Source organism: Coregonus lavaretus (assembly GCF_964263955.1).
Source record: "Coregonus lavaretus genome assembly, chromosome: 10".
Lineage (NCBI taxonomy): Eukaryota > Metazoa > Chordata > Actinopteri > Salmoniformes > Salmonidae > Coregonus > Coregonus lavaretus.
This window is the reverse complement of record NC_139997.1, coordinates 9,338,906-9,360,208: the sequence shown is the minus strand read 5'-3', so window position 1 is coordinate 9,360,208 and position 21,303 is coordinate 9,338,906. Positions and strand designations below refer to the sequence as shown.

The window sequence follows — 21,303 nt, the reverse complement described above, 5'->3', positions numbered from 1 at the left end:
CTTGTTGTTTTACTTCGAGGTCCTCTTGTATGTATGCTGCTGAGAATTTGCTTGCTCATCATGACTGTGTTGGAAGTGTTGTTTTCACCCTCTCCTCTTCTCTCCTCTCCTCCTCTTCTCTCTCCTCTTCTCTCTTCTCTCTCCTCCTCTCCTCCTCTTCCCTCTCCTCTCCTCCTCTTCTCTCTCCTCTCCTCCTCTTCTCTCTCCTCTCCTCCTCTTCTCTCTTCTCTCTCCTCTTCTCTCTTTTCTCTCCACTTCTCTCTCCTCCTCTCCTCTCCTCTCCTCTCCTCTCCTCTCCTCTCCTCTCCTCTCCTCTCCTCTCCTCTCCTCTCCTCTCCTCTCCTCTCCTCTCCTCTCCTCTCCTCTCCTCTCCTCTCCTCTCCTCTCCTCTCCTCTCCTCTCCTCCTCTTCTCTCTCCTCTCCTACTCCTCCTCTTTCATTGTGCTGCAGTCAGTTCTCTCCTCAGACTAAAAATAGAGAGTCTCTCTGGACTCTGTGGTAGTTTTCTACCTGCTGACGATCTCTTCTGTAACCCTCCTGACTTTGACTAACATTCTGTCTGTCTGGTCGTCTGTCCTGTGCTCCACAAGTCTCTCATTCTGCTGTCAGTGCATCAGCTATTTACATCAAATCAGTCAGAATACACATGTGATAAAAGAACAGTACGGTACAATATAGTACAATACAGTACAATACAGTACAATACAATACAGTACAGTACCATATAGTACAAAGCCACTGTTTTACTGTACTTTTGCATGTCTGAAGCAGCACAGTGAAGATATTGTAGATGATCTCAAGTTGCCACCATTCCTGTATGTCAACAGTGACCAGCTGGGAGTGTGTGAGCTTGCCGCCCGTCGGCAGTCAGTCAGCAGTGGAGAGAAGGCTGGTGCAGGAGACCTGCTGCAGACTGACTACTGTAAAGACACGACAGAGAGTGAACCGGACAGAGACATAGAACTGGAGCTGTCTGCACTAGATGTGGAGGGCACTGACCTGCAGGACAACAGTCAACAGTCTGAAGTGCAGTGACGTCTCTATGTGTCTGATTGATTGAATGTGATTTATTTATTTATTTATTGGTTGATTTATTTATTTATTCATTGGATGATTGATTTATTGATTGATTGGTTGATTGATAATATGTCTGTGTCCCATAAGGGATGATCTGGGAACTGTAAAGTGGTGGAATAGCACAACATCCGACTTTGTAATGTAGTTAGTCTATTACATCAACTATATGTTTTCCATGTCTACTCTCCCCGTCTGACTTTTTCTCTGAATGTCTTAGGAGTCCCTGGAGCGGAGAGACCCCCACCTCCTCACCCCTCCCAGCAGTGAACCCCAGAGGACCCAGAAAGACAAGCTGTCAGCAGACAAGATGGAAGCACAACGACTGAAGAAGATGGCCTTCAGGTGAGCTCGATCAATAACTAGCCTAGCCTCAACCGATGTCTGGCAACTTGAGACTAGTAAACACTAAACACACCAGTGGCAAGGCTCAATATTGATGTGGTTTCTCCCTCATCGAGAACATTCAATTCAATAAACTTTATTTATCCCTGAGGGGCAATTATTTTTGGCAGGCATGATCATAACATGGTCATATACACATCACATAGGCCTGCACTTGGGTGAGAAAACTCAGCATAAAGGAAACAACCGTTCCCTTACTGTACCTTCTCTGTTTCTGACAAGGACTATAAAGGATAGAGATCTCTTCTACTCCTTGGTTACTGATCAGAACCCATACTGCATCTCTGTGTCCCAGGAGGTCTCTCTCCCCTGGAAGTCTGGGCTCAGGAGGCCTCAGCATGGGGAAGCTGATGATGAGGACCGGCCCTCTGAGGCTGGGGGACATGGGCCCTTGCCCTAACACAGGCCCTGAGATGCTGCTCAACGGGAGATGATAGGCAAAAACACCCCACCGCCACGCCTGGGGGTCCCAACCGGTGGTCCCGACCCAGCGCTACACAGCTCTCTGCACCTGCTGTCACAGTAACATCTTAGTGTCGTATAGGCCTGGATCATCAGGTACCAACACTAGATGTGGCTCTAGTCCAACTCCCATCTACTTTAGACATTGTAGTAGCCTATCAAAGGTTCCTAAGGCTTGGCCGTGTTATCCTGTGTGAAGTGTCATTTGTTGGTGTCAAGCATTTCATAGACGAGATTCAAGACGATGACAATCAATCAGATATCTCATGGATGTCACACATATGCACAATTCTAGCCTTTTTTTAATGTTCGTAAAATATCTCCTTATATTTATTCTTAACCGTGGGGTTAATACATGAAAAACACCAAATAGAACAACATGTATGAACAATCCTAGATATGATCAACAGATTTCAGTATTCAGTGGTTCTGGCACCATCTATCCTCTGTGCAACTGCAGCCAGTGATTGAATCGTAGTGATCTGCTGTAATGAAATGATACGTCATACTGACATTTATCTGTGCACTGGAACCACATTACATAAACTCACAATGTAAACTGGTTGTTTCAGCTCTTTTTGGTTCTGTGCATCAAACTCATAACCTGTGTTTACTATAACAGATTGTCAACCAATCACCAGGTGATTCTTGTGTTCCTTCATGCTGTCTTTGTTTAGTTCAGTCCCTGTTCAAACTTTTCACTAATGTTTTGTTATTTTCTTTGAAGCATTGCTAACTTCCGTGAAGTTGTTTGTCAAAATATTTTGAATCGGGATCTCTGTTTTGTTTCGTTATTGGTCGTAATTTTTGGGAAGAAATGAAACCGATCCATCAGTCTGTCTCTATGTTCATGTTTCGAGCAGTCTTTTCACTGCTGGTCAACGGTCTAACCAATAGAGTCCATCATAATTTTGTGATCGCTACCGAGGGGCATGCATTGGCCTAAAAGGGTCAGTGTTATTTTACTGCAGTTTTGTGCACTGAACGTTCTGTTTGCTGTCTTCTCCTGCCTGTGGGGGTGAAGACATTCGGGTGATGCAATGTGTTAACTTGCAGCACTTAGAAAAACTATCCTATTTATAATAGGGTTTCTTTTTTTACGGTCTGAAAGGAAGCAGACAGGCTAAGTGAGACACAACTTGACCAGTGATTGATAATCCTTAAGGACTGCCCTATACAGATATAAAGACATACAGTATATCCATTCTCTAAGCATTACTAACAGGCTGCTGTATTTCTGTTATTCTTCTTATCCTGTTTCAGACTTTAACTTAAGAAATTGTCTCATATTGTGTACAATCAATCACCGGAGTCCATTATTGTCTAATGGTGGACAAGGTCCTTTAGGGGATAGGGGCCTTTGGATATAAGACGTGGGAGGGACCAGGGAGTCTATTAAGGTTTAGAACCTGGTCAAGTTCAAGGGTAGTGTTGTGACTGCTTTATCTGCCTCCTGTAGTTCAGGTTTGTTCCAGCAGGGAGTGCTAGAGCCCAGTCTCTGCAGCCCTTAGGGTTGCTAAGCTACTGATCAAGGGCGTATTCATTACTCCGATTCTGTTGCAAAACATTTCTTAAAAGGAAGCAAACGGAACGAAACGATTTGTCCAATAGAAACTCTCGTTTTAGCTTAAACGTTTTGCAACTGTTTGGCTAATGATTACACCCCTGATTGCATCTTCAGCACTGAATATTATGGGTCATGAGCGCAAATATTGACATTAATTAATCTTGTTTAATGTAACTTTCCACCACATAAATGTGTTTAAGGAGGGATTTATCATTTTGCTATAATGTGTCCCTTTATGTTTGGATTCAATACCAATATTATTACCCAGTTGGGAAGGGATTGGGTACAATAAGAACAGTATTCAGAGTTATGTAGATAGAATGAGTTCCCAGTGTGTTCCAGTGCCTGTCTAATGAAGCACTGGTGTAATGATCTGATCGCACTGCACTTCCTACGTCATCATTGCAAGATGTTCTTACTACCCACTATCCAGCCAGTGCCCCCAGGTCATGCATGCTAGTCCCTCTTGTTGTCATGGCGAAGGAGGAGGTACATGATTCTGTAGTTGTGATACAACACACCCAGCTATGTAAGTGTTCTGCACATGCCCACTGTGTGGCCACGACAAGTATTGTAGCCTGCCTGCAGCATTTTACTGTTTACTGCTTCTGAAATGCTTTATTATTGATAACGATCAATGTATTATTATTACTTACTACCATCATTGGTTGTGTTGTAGTATTTTACTCTGGATAAGTCAAGTCTGCTTCTTCAGTTGAATTTTGAAAATTTGCTGAATTGTCAAAGTTAGCCAAGGATGGTCTTGTAAGGTGAAAACATTTTCCTGTTTGTCAATTGTACAACTATGACAGAACTGATGTTTGAATATTTATGTCTGTATTAGACATTTTCTTAGAAAATCTATTGTTCGATTGAAATGTAAATGAAATAAAAGATGGTACACACAGCCATCATTATTGTATACGGCTGGCACCATCTTACCATGGACTAACTGCTCATTTATACAACAATATGTAATCAGATATTTAAATAAATATTGATATAGAGCAGGGTTCTTCAATTCCGGTCCTGGAGGGCCGAAATGCCTCTGTTTTTCATCCTCTCCTTCTAATCAGGGGCTAATTCAGACCTGGGACACCAGGTGAGTGCAATTAACTACCAGGTAGAAATAAAAAACAGAAGTGTTTCGGCCCTCCAGGACCGGAATTGAAGAACCCTGATATAGAGGGACAAATAAATGTTTCAGAATGATGAAACTGGCTGAGACAGCATAAAAAAATGTCTACATGAATAATATGTATTCCATTTATTTCATTTGAAATATCACTTTGTGAAAGGTTTCCCTGCATTGCAAGGCAGGGTTTAGTTTGGTGTATGTACGGCATGTGTTCATCCTGAACCATAGGCTTGGTTTGAAGTATTGATTGTGTTCAGATGTGACCAGCCAACTGCCTGACCTGTTGGTTCTCTTTGTGTCCTGTTTGCTCCTGCATTGATAGCTTGGCCAAGCAGAATACTCTGATACTATTTTGATGGACCAGGCAGACCTGTGAAATCAGAGGGAGATGTCAGTACCTGAAACATTGCATGCTACAATAAATGAAAAACAAACACATAATATGTGACTTTGTCCTGTTTCAACTGTTTCAACTGCTTCGAGAACTTCGGATCTGGGCCCATATCCATAAATCTTCAGATAAAACTTTTCTGAGGGAACATTTCACACACTTTAGTCCAGGAACATGATGAAACAAGCCTTGACAGGAAGCTCTAGCATTACATGTCCCTTACCATGGTGTTGCCGAACCTGAATTTAGATTCTGACACAATGTTTCCTCAGGGTTTTGGTGTCGGAGGGGCGTTACACCAATATGCAACAGGAACCATATGTTCAGAGGGGACTCTGAGAGAGGGTTGGAGGTCGGAAATGGCGGCGAGTAGTGTGGACGAAAAGGAGGAAACGCAGAACATTTTTGTGAAGCAACAGCTGTGCTGGAATTCAAACAATATGGGTGTCAGTTCTGATGGTATGGAGCGGGAGGATGAGGGTCAAGGACCGGAATGGTCGGTAGTGGAAAGACACAGGAAGAAGAGAGATCATGATACAGAAAGCAGTGGAGCGTCTAGTATAGAAAGCATGAAGAGGGCCAAGGTAGGAAGCAAGAGTAGTGATGTGTTGGAGTGGAAAGTGGTGATAGTATTTGATGAGACCACAGGGCCTCACTTACACCCAATCTGACTAACTAATGCCGTAGAGAAAGTGGTAGGTGAAGTGAAATTAGCTCGTTTCATTGGAAATGGTAGATTGTTAATATTGTGTGGTAGCCAGGCTCAGCAAGAGAAGATTCTGAAAATGGAAAAGCTTAATGGGAAGAAGATTAAAAGCCATGTCCCTGGTGCTTATGCTAGATTGAGGGGGTCATCACTGGGGTCCCAATATCTATGTCCACAGATGATATTAAAGAAAATGTGAAGGGAGGCAGTGTGATTGAGGCCAAAAGGTTGATCAGTAGGAAAGAGGGTCAAAGAAGTGAAAGCTCATCAGTGATGCTGAGGTTTGAGAAAGTCTTGCCGGGAAAAGTACAGATAGGATTCCTTAGTTTCAATGTTAGAGAATTTGTCCCATATGCACTGCGGTGTTTTAAATGCCAAAAAATGGGACATGTAGCTGCTCAGTGTAAAGGAAAGAAAAGATGTGCCAAGTGTGGACGGGCACATGATTACGGTGAATGTGGAAGCAATGTGAAGGTGCTGTAAGTGCTGTAATTGTGGGGGAGAACACAGTGCAGCATTTGGTGGATGCCAGGTACAGAGAGAGGCTAGAGAGGCTCAGAGATACAGAATCAGTCATGATGTATCATATGCAGAGGCTGTAAAACAGATTGGTAGAACTACAGTGCGGACTGATGGAGCTTACATGGATGTACCTGTAGTAAGTGGACCTACTGTCGGGGCTGGTGCTTCCGATGGTCCTGGCATGGTTTCAAGGCCTGTTCAGAAATATTGTGCTCATGAATGTGCGTTGTCAAAGGACACATTGATAATGAATAAAGTTGACTTCATAGCTTTTATTGGTAAGGTTTTCAATACAACTTGGGTTGTGGAAAGCAGAAATGCTAGGTTGAAGGTTATTGTGGAGATGACAAAATAGATGTTGGGGGTAACAGATGTTACTGTTGAAATGGTTGTTGACATACTGAACAATCCTAATGGTGGAGTGTTTCAGCATGATATAGATCAAGTTTAATGGGGTTGGGGAGGGGTTTTCGGGGGAGGGGGCACGGTGTGGTAGACGTGAGGGATTTATTTGGTTTAGAATTTTATTTGCATGGGAGTACAGAATTGGGCAGATCATGACTGATAGTACATTCCATCACAGTAGGTGGCGGCATGCACTTTAAACGTTTGTTTGCGGACCGCCATGACATCATAGAAGAAGAAGAAGCATATGTTCATCATCCACCTTTTCTGGTGAAGCGCTGTCTGTTTTTCACCAAATGTTCAGGGGGTAATTACTGGTATGACTGAATCCTATGCAGGATACTTGTTTGACACTTCAGGTAAGATATTCGACACTTATATGCATATTTGTGTTCAATAAATAAGTTGAGTGTCTCCTCTGAACAGGATAATTTTAAGCTAATGCATCTGTGTTGATAGATTGCCAGCTCCGACAGTGACACTGTCAGTGGGCTGCCGGACGAACGTCAACGTTCAAGGCTTGTGCATGACTATGAAGGCCAAGTTTTGCGGAATGTTTTATCACAGATTTAGTTATAAAAATCTTTGTTTTTATCCCCAAACTAGACAGTAGCTAGTCAGTAACGTTAGCTAGCTAGATATATACTGTTCTTTCAACTTAAGTTTGCTGGAGAATGCAGTTGGATAGCTAACGTTAGCTAGGTTACCGGGGGTATCTGCTAACTAGAGGTAATGATGGTTATTTTTCTCGGTAACTATCTATCTACGTTAGCTAGCTAATTAGCTAGCTAGTTAACTTAGCTCTACCCAGACAGCTACTGTACGGTTTATTGCACTCAATAGTGTGTTAGCTGGATGTTTAGCTAACGTTATTTTTTTTGCAGATCAAATTACCGTGCTAACCTTACGTTAGCGTTATTTGCAAATAAAGGGGACTGATAAGATAGCTAATTTAGCTAGTTGCTGGGTATTCAATTGGCAGATGAATCGTTAGCCAGCTAGCTGGTGGCCCCCTGATGACTAACAAATCACGTCAGCGTACCCGCATAGCGGTAGTCATGGTAACGCAGCCAGGCCAGGTGAGGTTTGTTCACTCACCTGAAATACAAGCAACAGTCGACAAAACAACTGCTAGTCACGCACCCTCCTGGCCATTATCCTGAACAATATTCAAATATTTGCATAAAAACCTGCTGCGGGAGCCCACAGTGGAGGAAAGTTAAACACTGCCCTACAGTTATCATTGATCAGTGTTTGAGTTGTTGACTGTGTGCAAGTGTTTTGAATTCTGTACCAGGTTGTAGAATTTCAGTCATTTTCCTTTGTGCAAATTAATAGCCGTCCATGTAGCCTTGAATTGTGCTACTTCAGGTATAGATAGGCCTTACTGTTGTTGCATTGTTACCCCTGTCCAGTCAGCCTGGCAGTGGCATCTGTGGTGTTGTGCACTGTTGACAGCCAAGCATGGAGAGGAGTCAGGTCATGACAGATCAAATCAAATCAAACCACATTTTATTCGTCACATACACATGTTTAGCAGATGTTATAGCGGGTGTAGTGAAATGCTTGTGCTTCTAGCTCCGACAGTGCAGTAATATCTAACAATTTCACAACATATGCCCAATACACACAAAACTAGTAAGGAATGGGATTTAAGAATATATACATATATGGACAAGCAATGACAGAGCGGCATGGACTAAGATACAGTAGAATATTATAGAATAGAATGCAGTATATACATATGAGATGAGTAGTGCAAGATATGTAAACATTATTAAAGTGACTAGTGTTCCATTTCTTAAAGTTCTCACAGTCCCAGTCAAAGGACAAGGCTTGCCGCTTTTCCCCAGAGATCTTTCACATGTGGTACTCTGGGCTATTGTACCTGCTGAACAAGGTACATTTACATTTACATTTACATCATTTAGCAGACGCTCTTATCCAGAGCGACTTACAAATAGGTGCACACCTTATAGCCAGTGGGATCACCACTTTACAATGTTTAGTATTTTTTATGTATTTTTTTTTTTTTTTTTGGGATTGGGGTTTGGTTTGGGTTGGGGTAAGGGTGGGGGGGGGGTAGAAGGATTACTTTATCGTATTCCTTAAAGAGGTGGGGTTTCAAATGTCTCCGGAAGGTGGTGAGTGACTCCGCTGTCCTGGCGTCGTGAGGGAGCTTGTTCCACCATTGGGGTGCCAGAGCAGCGAACAGTTTTGACTGGGCTGAGCCGGAACTATGCTTCCGCAGAGGTAGGGGAGCCAGCAGGCCAGAGGTGGATGAACGCAATGCCCTCGTTTGGGTGTAGGGACTGATCAGAGCCTGAAGGTATGGAGGTGCCGTTCCCCTCACAGCTCCGTAGGCAAGCACCATGGTCTTGTAGCAGATGCGAGCTTCAACTGGAAGCCAGTGGAGTGTGCAGAGGAGCGGGGTGACGTGAGAGAACTTGGGAAGGTTGAACACCAGACGGGCTGCGGCATTCTGGATGAGTTGTAGGGGTTTAATGGCACAGGCAGGGAGCCCAGCCAACAGCGAGTTGCAGTAATCCAGACGGGAGATGACAAGTGCCTGGATTAGGACCTGTGCCGCTTCCTGTGTAAGGCAGGGTCGTACTCTCCGAATGTTGTAGAGCATGAACCTACAGGATCGGGTCACCGCCTTGATGTTAGCGGAGAACGACAGGGTGTTGTCCAGGGTCACGCCAAGGCTCTTCGCACTCTGGGAGGAGGACACAACGGAGTTGTCAACCGTGATGGCGAGATCATGGAACAGGCAGTCCTTCCCCGGGAGGAAGAGCAGCTCCGTCTTGCCAAGGTTCAGCTTGAGGTGGTGATCCGTCATCCATACTGATATGTCTGCCAGACATGCAGAGATGCGATTCGCCACCTGGTTATCAGAAGGGGGAAAGGAGAAGATTAGTTGTGTGTCGTCAGCGTAGCAATGATAGGAGAGGCCATGTGAGGATATGACAGAGCCAAGTGACTTGGTGTATAGGGAGAATAGGAGAGGGCCTAGAACTGAGCCCTGGGGGACACCAGTGGTGAGAGCACGTGGTGCGGAGACAGCTTCTCGCCACGCCACTTGGTAGGAGCGACCGTTCAGGTAGGACGCAATCCAAGAGTGAGCCGCGCCGGAGATGCCCAGCTCGGAGAGGGTGGAGAGGAGGATCTGATGGTTCACAGTATCAAAGGCAGCAGACAGGTCTAGAAGGACAAGAGCAGAGTGGAGAGAGTTAGCTTTAGCAGTGCGGAGAGCCTCCGTGACACAGAGAAGAGCAGTCTCAGTTGAATAACCAGTCTTGAAACCTGACTGGTTTGGATCAAGAAGGTCATTCTGAGAGAGATAGCAAGAGAGTTGGCTAAAGACGGCACGCTCAATAGTTTTGGAGAGAAAAGAAAGAAGGGATACTGGTCTGTAGTTGTTGACATCAGAGGGATCGGTAGTCAGGTGTTCGCCCGCAGGACGCCACCTATGTGAATGTAAGACACCTGTCCTTGTTCTCTATGCAGACAGACACATAGTGTGTGTACTGTTACTGTACCCCTGAATTAGCCTAGCACACCACCTGGTCTTTCATGTACAGGAAGGGAGTTTCAGTGTCAGTGTTGGCATGTGCTGTTTATTTATTGATTGTATTATACAACCTTTCTTACAAGGAAAGCCTGTAGGCCAGACCTACAGATACAGATCTTCATGCAGTTTCTCAATCTTCCACATAATACAGTTTAGTAGCTTATGATGGGGAACTGTGTGTGTAGGTTCTCTTTATGAATAGCCAGAAACCACCCTAAGCCACTCAAGCTTGTGTCTGAGTTCTCTAGGTTCTAAATGAGATGGTTATCATCACCGGCACAATGTGATTCAGTGACTCACTGTCTCTCTTTCTCTCTCTGCCTCTCTTTTTCTTTTGTGCACCGCCACTCGTGACTTGACTGTCCCAAGCTCACCTCTGTAACCTCTCTCTCTCTGTCTCTCTCTCTCTGTCTCTCTGTCTCTGTCTTTCTCTGTCTCTCTTTCTGTCTGTCTCTCTCTGTCTCTCTCGCTCTCTTTTTCTCACTGCTTTTGAAATCACTGCTGTAAATGTGGTTGAAACTAGCAAATGTGTTGCAAGCCTGAGTGTTCACAGTCCCAGTCACTGTCTTCCTCTAGTGAGATGAGATGCACTGAGAGGAGAGCTCAGCTGGCCTGGCAGCCTGAAAGCAGCCTGAAAGCAGCCTGAAAGCAGCCTGAAAGCAGCCAGTTCAGCTATAGAGAGAACGACAGACAGGGGCACAGAGAGATAAGAGAGTCCCCCTGCAGTGCCGGGACTGAAGACACAGCTGACGACCGCTGAAAGGCTGTGGCAGCTGATTAGCGAGCCGAACCCTAGTAACCAAACTACTCTAGCAGCTGAACAGTGAGCAAAGCAAACCCTAACTTCTCGAATACACTGACTGATGACCGCTGAGGGGCTTTATTAACAGCCCAGCCAGCCATTTTTGTCAAGATGCAGAACATCTAGAAATGTTAACATGGTCCCTCTGAAGGGATAGATAGATGGTATTGTCATGGTCACACACAGCTGACATGACAACAGCTAAACCTACAGAACAGAAGATATAAACTGGTTCTTGCTGCATTAGCTTAGCAGTCAGAATAACCCCCATTTGCTTTCTTCCCATATATGGATTAGAGAGTGAGAGAGAGAGACAGATGGAGGGAAGAGACAGAGGGAGGAAACATCAGCAGCTTGTGTTTCAGTTCAGAGAGAGAGGGAGAGGGAAATCACTGACAAGGCAGCCTTTATAAGGAGCTGGGAGCAGGAGAACAGAGCAGGGTGTCAGGGTGTGAGACACCATCGTGAAACAACGTCTTCTTGTGTGAATGTGTCAGTGCAACCATTAAAGTGGTTTGTTTTTTCGGTTTCAGCCAGTGTATTGTGTGTTCTAGTCTGATTGTCCGTTTGTGCATGTGACTGTCTAACTGTCCCATACTTGGACCCCAGGATTAGTAGCTGTTGCTTCTGTAAAAGCTAATGATTATCCTAATAAACAAACAAATACTGTGTGGTTTGAATTTCTGCCTGGGTGCATCTACAGTATCTCCACAGATATTTCACCGGATGTATAAATGTGAAGCATCTGGTTGGCGTTTCCACTCACTAGCAAATATGGTGATGAGAGGAAGCCCAGTAGCCGGTAGTGGGAGAAGATGGAGCGAGATGGATTTCGGTCGACATTCTGCTAATTTTCTCATTTATGAAATATTTGATGTCCATACAGTTTTCTGTTTCCAAAACTATAACAAACAGAGTGGACTGCGTTTTGTAGACTTTACCCTAAAGTATCAAAAAATGGTGTTGTTTAGAAGGAGTGCAAGGACGAATTGAGTTATTGCGCACACACACACACTTTAAAGAGTAGGCATTCCCTAAAGGAAATATGCAAATCAATGCTAGAATGCGCCAATAGGATCTCACTATATCGTGCTTGGCTCTGCCCACCTCCTTGTTTGTTCTGCCCACTTTGATTCATTTGCTCCCATTGGAAACGACAAGCTCTGGTCTATCTTGGGTTAGTTATTAAAATCTTTGGCATCTCTGTGTCAGTGTTTGTGAATTGAAAATAATTAGGCACCTCTCGCACTGAGCCACTTTGTTTGTGTTCATTTTGAAGGCAATGTTGTCAGTGTCTATTATGTAACAATGTGGTTGGTTAGTGGTGGTTATGCCTTGAGCCCTGTGTTTTGGACAATCATGTCAAATGACCTGTGACAAACCCCTTTTCTTTTGATATCAGATGGTCCAGCACCATCCTCAGACAATTGCTTTAATTTTTGGTGTAATTGTCATTTCTGGAAAGGCTTAAAATAAAGGTTAAAATCGAGGTCCTGTGACATGATGGGTCATAGTATGCCATACGACCAGCTCCCTAGCTCTCCTAGAAAGTCAAAGCTGCATCAAATTTAGCTAAACTCAAGAAAGGAGTCTCAACAGCTCAGAATAAAACCCCCAACCATGCTCTGCTTTCATGTATTTCTTACAAGTCACCTGTTGAATTCAGAATGATGTTTTGTGCTGTCATTTAGGTTAGAAGACTTTGCATCTGCACTGTTCTTCAAGTAAATGTGTTTTTTTGTGGAAATTGTTAAAAGTAGTCCTTGTGCATAGAGTTATATGGTTTGTTTAACTTTGCAATCATTGTTTTTTATTTGACATACATTTGAAAGTCTCAGTGTCACTCTGTTACCATGGAATTGCCCCCTGTTGAATTTGAGTGTGTTATTTACATCCTCTAAAGCACCTAGCCTAGCCGTTGCCTTTGTGTGAGCTGCTCCCATGTTTGTTCCTCTTATTCCTCCATTGTTGGGAAGGATCCAAATATAGCTTGCTGTATGGTTCTTGACCCTCCGACAAAACCTTCTGTTGCGTTTTTCTTCCTGTTACACACACTGGCACCTCCCTTCTCTGTTTCCCTCCGTTCTCCTCTTCCTGTACGTGTACCTGGCATCTCTCTATCTTTATCTCCTCCCCTCTCCACTCTTCCTGCTAGAGAAATCAGCAGCCATGGTAACCTGGCAGGCTTTGTGAGAAAAGGCTCCTTTCATACATCACAAGGCCTTCATTAGATACCAGACTCAGAGGAATCAAAATGGTGGTTCAGTTCACTGGGGAGTCAAGATTTGTATTGGTTAGCCCAGGTATTACAGTCACATAGCCTAGTTATGCAGCCCTGTTGTGATGGGGTGTCAGTGGGATCATGTGAACTGCCCCAGGGGGATGCATGGCAAAGCTGTAGAGCAGCCATACTCAAGATGTAATGAATACACCCCAGTTTAAAGAGTTTGGGTTCGCATATGTCTCGAGGTGGGGGTTTGTTACTACGCTGATAAATGAAAATATCTATCCGGACCTTTGCCTCCTAGGAAATTAGTGTGAAGGACCTTCTCATATACAGTGGGGGAAAAAAGTATTTAGTCAGCCACCAATTGTGCAAGTTCTCCCACTTAAAAAGATGAGAGGCCTGTAATTTTCATCATAGGTACACGTCAACTATGACAGACAAAATGAGAAAAAAAAATCCAGAAAATCACATTGTAGGATTTTTAATGAATTTATTTGCAAATTATGGTGGAAAATAAGTATTTGGTCAATAACAAAAGTTTCTCAATACTTTGTTATATACCCTTTGTTGGCAATGACACAGGTCAAATGTGTCACAAGGTTTTCACACACTGTTGCTGGTATTTTGGCCCATTCCTCCATGCAGATCTCCTCTAGAGCAGTGATGTTTTGGGGCTGTCGCTGGGCAACACGGACTTTCAACTCCCTCCAAAGATTTTCTATGGGGTTGAGATCTGGAGACTGGCTAGGCCACTCCAGGACCTTGAAATGCTTCTTACGAAGCCACTCCTTCGTTGCCCGGGCGGTGTGTTTGGGATCATTGTCATGCTGAAAGACCCAGCCACGTTTCATCTTCAATGCCCTTGCTGATGGAAGGAGGTTTTCACTCAAAATCTCACGATACATGGCCCCATTCATTCTTTCCTTTACACGGATCAGTCGTCCTGGTCCCTTTGCAGAAAAACAGCCCCAAAGCATAATGTTTCCACCCCCATGCTTCACAGTAGGAATGGTGTTCTTTGGATGCAACTCAGCATTCTTTGTCCTCCAAACACGACGAGTTGAGTTTTTACCAAAAAGTTATATTTTGGTTTCATCTGACCATATGACATTCTCCCAATCCTCTTCTGGATCATCCAAATGCACTCTAGCAAACTTCAGACGGGCCTGGACATGTACTGGCTTAAGCAGGGGGACACGTCTGGCACTGCAGGATTTGAGTCCCTGGTGGCGTAGTGTGTTACTGATGGTAGGCTTTGTTACTTTGGTCCCAGCTCTGCAGGTCATTCACTAGGTCCCCCGTGTGGTTCTGGGATTTTTGCTCACCGTTCTTGTGATAATTTTGACCCCACGGGGTGAGATCTTGCGTGGAGCCCCAGATCGAGGGAGATTATCAGTGGTCTTGTATATCTTCCATTTCCTAATAATTGCTCCCACAGTTGATTTCTTCAAACCAAGCTGCTTACCTATTGCAGATTCAGTCTTCCCAGCCTGGTGCAGGTCTACAATTTTGTTTCTGGTGTCCTTTGACAGCTCTTTGGTCTTGGCCATAGTGGAGTTTGGAGTGTGACTGTTTGAGGTTGTGGACAGGTGTCTTTTATACTGATAACAAGTTCAAACAGGTGCCATTAATACAGGTAACGAGTGGAGGACAGAGGAGCCTCTTAAAGAAGAAGTTACAGGTCTGTGAGAGCCAGAAATCTTGCTTGTTTGTAGGTGATCAAATACTTATTTTCCACCATAATTTGCAAATAAATTCATTAAATATCCTACAATGTGATTTTCTGGATTTTTTTCCCTCAATTTGTCTGTCATAGTTGACGTGTACCTATGATGAAAGTTACAGGCCTCTCTCATATTTTTAAGTGGGAGAACTTGCACAATTGGTGGCTGACTAAATACTTTTTTCCCCCACTGTAGTATTACAGAGTACCGCTACTTTAGAGCAGTCCTGCATTGAGATGAAGGGGAACCAAAGAATAGTTAATGTGTACAGTAAGCCTATAATAGGCTGAGTTTGTTCTCATTTGAATATTGCCATGGAGATGATGTAGACCAATTTATGCATTAAAGACATGCTCCGGAACTTTGGCGACAAGTAAGTTTTTTTGGGGGGGGCTGGATGTGTCAATGTGTAGTTCATACATGCATAATGTATGAGCAGAATTACTGTCTTAACTCAATTAGCCACAAAATCCCCAACTTGAAAGCGCCTGTTTACTGGAAGCTGTGCGTCACCATTTTCCCTACATTTCCCCCCATGTGGGCCAGCCCCCTCGCCACTTGAGACAGAGCAGTGAAGTAGTGCACATACACTACAGTCCAAGGTTTGGACACACCTACTCATTCCAGGGTTTTTCTTTGGTTTTACTATTTTCTACATTGTAGAATAATAGTGAAGACATCAAAACTATGAAATAACACATGGAATCATGTAGTAACCAAAAAAGTGTTAAACAAATCAAAATAGATTTTATATTTAAGATTCTTCAAATAGCCACCCTTTGCCTTGATGACAGCTTTGCACACTCTTGGAATTCTCTCAACCAGCTTCACCTGGAATGCTTTTCCAACAGTCTTGAAGGAGTTCCCAACTATGCTGAGCACTTGTTGGCTGCTTTTCCTTCACTCTGCCATCCTTCACCCTTCACTCTGCCATCCGACTCACTCTGCCATCCGACTCATCCTTCACTCTGCCATCCGACTCATCCCAAACCATCATAATTGGGTTGAGGTCGGGGGATTGTGGAGGCCAGGTCATCTGATGCAGCACTCCATCATTCTCCGTCTTGGTAAAATAGCCCTTACACAGCCTGGAGGTGTGTTGGGTCATTGTCCTGTTGAAAAACAAATGATAGTTCCACTAAGCCCAAACCAGATGGGATGGCTTATCACTGCAGAATGCTGTGGTAGCCATGCTGGTTAACTGTGCCTTGAATTCTAAATATATCACAGACAGTGTCACCAGCAAAGCACCCCCACACCATAATACCTCCTCCTCCATGCTTTACGGTGGGAACTACACATGCAGAGATCATCCGTTCACCCACACCGCGTCTCACAAAGACACGGCGGTTGGAACCAAAAATCTCCAATTTGGACTCCAGAACAAAGGACACATTTCCACCGGTCTAATGTCCATTGCTCATGTTTCTTGGCCCAAGCAGGTCTCTTCTTATTATTGGCGTCCTTTAGTAGTGGTTTCTTTGCAGCAATTCGACCATGAAGGCCTGATTCACACAGTCTCCTCTGAACAGTTGATGTTGAGATGTGTCTGTGACTTGAACTCTGAAGCATTTATTTGTGCTGCAATTTCTGAGGCTGGTAACTTATCTTCTGCAGCAGAGGTAACTCTGGGTCTTCCATTCCTGTGGTGGTCCTCACGAGAGCCAGTTTCATCATAGCGCTTGATGGTTTTTGCAGCTGCACTTGAAGAAACGTTCAAAGTTCTTGACATTTTCCAGATTGACTGACCTTCATGTCTTAAAGTAATGATGGACTGTCTTTTCTCTTTGCTTATTTGAGCTGTTCTTGCCATAATATGGACTTGGTCTTTTACCAAATAGGGATATCTTCTGTATACCCCCCCTACCTTGTCACAACACAACTGACTGGCTCAAACGCATTAAGAAGGAAAGAAATTCCACAAATGAACTTTTAACAAGGCACACCTGTTAATTGAAATGCATTCCAGGTGACTACCTCATGAAGCTGGTTGAGAGAATGCCAAGATTGTGCAAAGCGTTCATCAAGGCAAAGGGTGGCTACTTTGAAGAATCTCAAATATAAAATATATTTTGATTTGTTTAACACTTTTTTGGTTACTACATGATTCCATATATGTTATTTCATAGTTTTGATGTCTTCACCATTATTATACAATGTAAAAAAAATTGTAAAAATAAAGAAATGCCTTGAATGAGTAGATGTGTCCAAACTTTTGATTGGTAGTGTATCTGCACATATGTGACATAGTAAGCAATTTTCGATGACCACTTTTGGCTCGTGAGCACTACTTTCAGAACTAGTGGCTAAAAAATATACAAAAGTACCAGAGAATCTCTTTAACAGCCTTAGGGTGATGGAGGGGATGTTTCTGACAAGTGTACCTAGAGGTTTGCCCCGCCCATATCCCAGGTCAGCTCCCTCATGTCCATCCACACATTGGCGTTGTATTGAATGACACTTGATTTTGCATCACCATGGGTAAAACTTTACCTTGCATTCTCTTACTTTGCAGATGACAAGTTTTATATTCTACTTTACTGAAATGAATCACACAACTTTCAATGAAAAATATGGATGGGATCTTCATATTTTCTTCCCTCTCTCTGCTTTCTTTCTCCATTTCTCCTCCACTTTCTTCTTTCTTCTTTCTACCTTTATCCTTCTCTCTCTCTCTCTCTCTCTCTCTCTCTCTCAAACTCTGTCCTTTTCCTCTTATATCAACAGAATAACTAGCTCACTGTTGCCACCCTCAGGTGCTTATGTGTAACTGCACAAGCTCAGCCTCTATGCTCCCTGTAGGAGTTCTTGATATTTCCCCTACCGGTTTTCTTGAGGTTACTATGGGTTAAATAATAAATGCTCTTCACAATATCAGCCTCATTTCATCATTACTTTTATTTTTGTTTTTCCGTTTCCTTTCTAGGTGATTTAACTCATTTCTCCTCCATTCATGCGTCTGGCTTGGTTTAGCTGTCATGGATGACAAGGCCTCGGTGGGGAAAGTTAGCGTGTCGTCCGACTCAGTGTCCACCCTGAACAGTGAGGACTTTGTGCTGGTGTCGCGGCTGGGGGACGACACCCCAGGCTCCTCCATTAATAACGGTAGCGATGACGAAAAGACAGGACTGAAGGTAAGACAAAAGAAAGAGTGCCTGGGTGAGTGGACAGAATCCTAACATGCCTGGTCCCAATTCACTCACGCCCTTCCCTTTCACCTATAGCCTGGGTGCCAGTCTGTTGCTGCTCTCTTGACAACTCCTTATGGAAATTGTCATGCCAAACATTGCTTGGCTTGACAATGACAAATGGAGTAGACAAACAGATCTGGGACCAGGCCCTAAGCCCCTACCTAACCCTGTGATGTTTGCACTGCAGATCTGAAGTTCCTGGGTAGGTGTAGGCCTAAGCAATGCAGTGATGGAGTTTTTTAAATGTAACCTTTATTTTGACAGGGAGTCATGCTGATACCAAGGTCTCTTTGACAGATGAGCCCTGTAATTACACAAATATGCACAAAAATATACACATCAATACACTTTAAGTGGTTGGGGACATTGCCCTGTGTAGGGTGCCGTCTTTCGGATGGGACGTTAAACGGGTGTCCTGACTCTCTGTGGTAATTTAAAGATCCAATGGCACTTATCGTAAGAGTAGGGGTGTTAACCCCATTGACCATGCTAAATTCCCTTATACCGTCATGGCCACCTGATCAACCCCAGCTTCCATTTGGCTCATTCATTCCCGCTCCTTTCCCCTGTAACTATTCCCCAGGTTGTTGCTGTAAATGAGAATATGTTCTCAGTCAACTTACCTGGTAAAATAAGGGTAAAATAAAGAAAGAAAACTATGAAAAGCTAAACGGAGATATAAAACATAAACATATAAAACAAACACATTCTTCAGTGAAATGGTCCTCAATGAGCCATCTGAATGGTCCTCAGTGAGCCATCTGAATGGTCCTCAATGAGCCATCTGAATGGTCTTCAGTGAGCCATCTGAATGGTCCTCAGTGAGCCATCTGAATGGTCCTCAATGAGCCATCTGAATGGTCTTCAGTGAGCCATCTGAATGGTCCTCAATGAGCCATCTGAATGGTCTTCAGTGAGCCATCTGAATGGTCCTCAATGAGCCATCTGAATGGTCTTCAGTGAGCCATCTGAATGGTCCTCAATGAGCCATCTGAATGGTCTTCAGTGAGCCATCTGAATGGTCCTCAATGAGCCATCTGAATGGTCCTCAATGAGCCATCTGAATGGTCCTCAATGAGCCATCTGAATGGTCCTCAATGAGCCATCTGAATGGTCCTCAATGAGCCATCTGAATGGTCTTCAGTGAGCCATCTGAATTGCCCTAAAGGCACCAAATCATCCAATTTGAGAGTTTTGGAGATTATTCCACAAGTTCCACAGCATGCACATCACTGACAACCTGAAATGGTCACTTCACACAGACGGCGTGGTGAAGAAGCGCCTCTTCAACCTCAGGAGGCTGAATAAATGTGTCTTGGTCCCTAAGACCCTCACGAGCTACTACAGACACACCATTGAGGACATCATGTCAGGCTGTACACCGCCTGGTACGGAAATAGCACTGTCCGCAACCGCAGGGCTCTCCAGTTCTAGATGGGAACCACCCGGTACTCCACCCTGCACCTTAGTGACTGCTGCCCTGAACACATTGAACACTGGTCACTTTAATAATGTTTACATACTGTTTCCACCACGTTATATGTAGATACTGTATTCTAGTCATGGCTCCTCCTATATAACTTTTTCCTCTTTTTATTTTTTCTTGATTATGTGTGTATTGTTTTTTTTTTTTTATTGCTAGGTATTACTGCACTGTTGGAGCTAGAAACACAAGCATTTAGCTAGGTGTTACTGCACTGTTGGAGCTAGAAACACAAGCATTTAGCTAGGTGTTACTGCACTGTTGGAGCTAGAAACACAAGCATTTAGCTAGGTGTTACTGCACTGTTGGAGCTAGAAACACAAGCATTTAGCTAGGTGTTACTGCACTGTTGGCGCTAGAAACACAAGCATTTAGCTAGGTGTTACTGCACTGTTGGAGCTAGAAACACAAGCATTTAGCTAGGTATTACTGCACTGTTGGCGCTAGAAACACAAGCATTTAGCTAGGTGTTACTGCACTGTTGGAGCTAGAAACACAAGCATTTAGCTAGGTGTTACTGCACTGTTGGAGCTAGAAACACAAGCATTTAGCTAGGTGTTACTGCACTGTTGGAGCTAGAAACACAAGCATTTAGCTAGGTGTTACTGCACTGTTGGAGCTAGAAACACAAGCATTTAGCTAGGTGTTACTGCACTGTTGGAGCTAGAAACACAAGCATTTAGCTAGGTGTTACTGCACTGTTGGAGCTAGGTATTATTGCACTGTTGGAGCTAGAAACACAAGCATTTAGCTAGGTGTTACTGCACTGTTGGAGCTAGAAACACAAGCATTTAGCTAGGTGTTACTGCACTGTTGGAGCTAGGTATTATTGCACTGTTGGAGCTAGAAACACAAGCATTTAGCTAGGTATTACTGCACTGTTGGAGCTAGAAACACAACCATTTAGCTAGGTGTTACTGCACTGTTGGAGCTAGAAACACAAGCATTTAGCTAGGTGTTACTGCACTGTTGGAGCTAGAAACACAAGCATTTAGCTAGGTGTTACTGCACTGTTGGAGCTGGAAACACAAGCATTTAGCTAGGTGTTACTGCACTGTTGGAGCTAGAAACACAAGCATTTAGCTAGGTGTTACTGCACTGTTGGAGCTAGAAACACAAGCATTTAGCTAGGTGTTACTGCACTGTTGGAGCTAGAAACACAAGCATTTAGCTAGGTGTTACTGCACTGTTGGAGCTAGAAACACAAGCATTTAGCTAGGTATTACTGCGCTGTTGGAGCTAGAAACACAAGTATTTAGCTAGGTATTACTGCGCTGTTGGAGCTAGAAACACAAGCATTTAGCTAGGTGTTACTGCACTGTTGGAGCTAGAAACACAAGCATTTAGCTAGGTGTTACTGCACTGTTGGAGCTAGAAACACAAGCATTTAGCTAGGTGTTACTGCACGGTTGGAGCTAGAAACACAAGCATTTAGCTAGGTGTTACTGCACTGTTGGAGCTAGAAACACAAGCATATTGCTAGGTGTTACTGCATTGTTGGAGCTAGGTATTACTGCACTGTTGGAGCTAGAAACACAAGCATTTAGCTAGGTATTACTGCACTGTTGGAGCTAGAAACAAAAGCATTTAGCTAGGTGTTGCTGCACTGTTGGAGCTAGAAACACAAGCATT

At 43.8% G+C, this 21,303-nt stretch overlaps 2 protein-coding genes across 2 annotated transcripts in view; both read left to right on the top strand.

The window, feature by feature from the left end:
* The window catches only part of LOC311136624 (roquin-2-like), a 38,180-nt gene extending 33,133 nt beyond the window's left edge, over positions 1–5,047 (top strand). Inside the window, exons 17-19 of the mRNA XM_084170814.1 lie at positions 828–1,026; positions 1,295–1,419; positions 1,775–5,047. Of these exons, the coding sequence (XP_084026940.1) occupies positions 828–1,026; positions 1,295–1,419; positions 1,775–1,913 (463 nt within the window). The 3' untranslated portion in view covers positions 1,914–5,047. The remainder of the gene's footprint in view (positions 1–827; positions 1,027–1,294; positions 1,420–1,774) is intronic.
* A 1,895-nt stretch (positions 5,048–6,942) lies between these two features.
* The window catches only part of LOC311135815 (rab GTPase-activating protein 1-like), a gene marked incomplete at its 3' end in the record, with an annotated part of 72,759 nt that continues 58,398 nt past the window's right edge, over positions 6,943–21,303 (top strand). The window contains exons 1-2 of the mRNA XM_084169853.1: positions 6,943–7,029; positions 17,924–18,131. Coding sequence (XP_084025979.1) covers positions 17,976–18,131 — 156 coding nt within the window. The 5' untranslated portion in view covers positions 6,943–7,029; positions 17,924–17,975. The remainder of the gene's footprint in view (positions 7,030–17,923; positions 18,132–21,303) is intronic.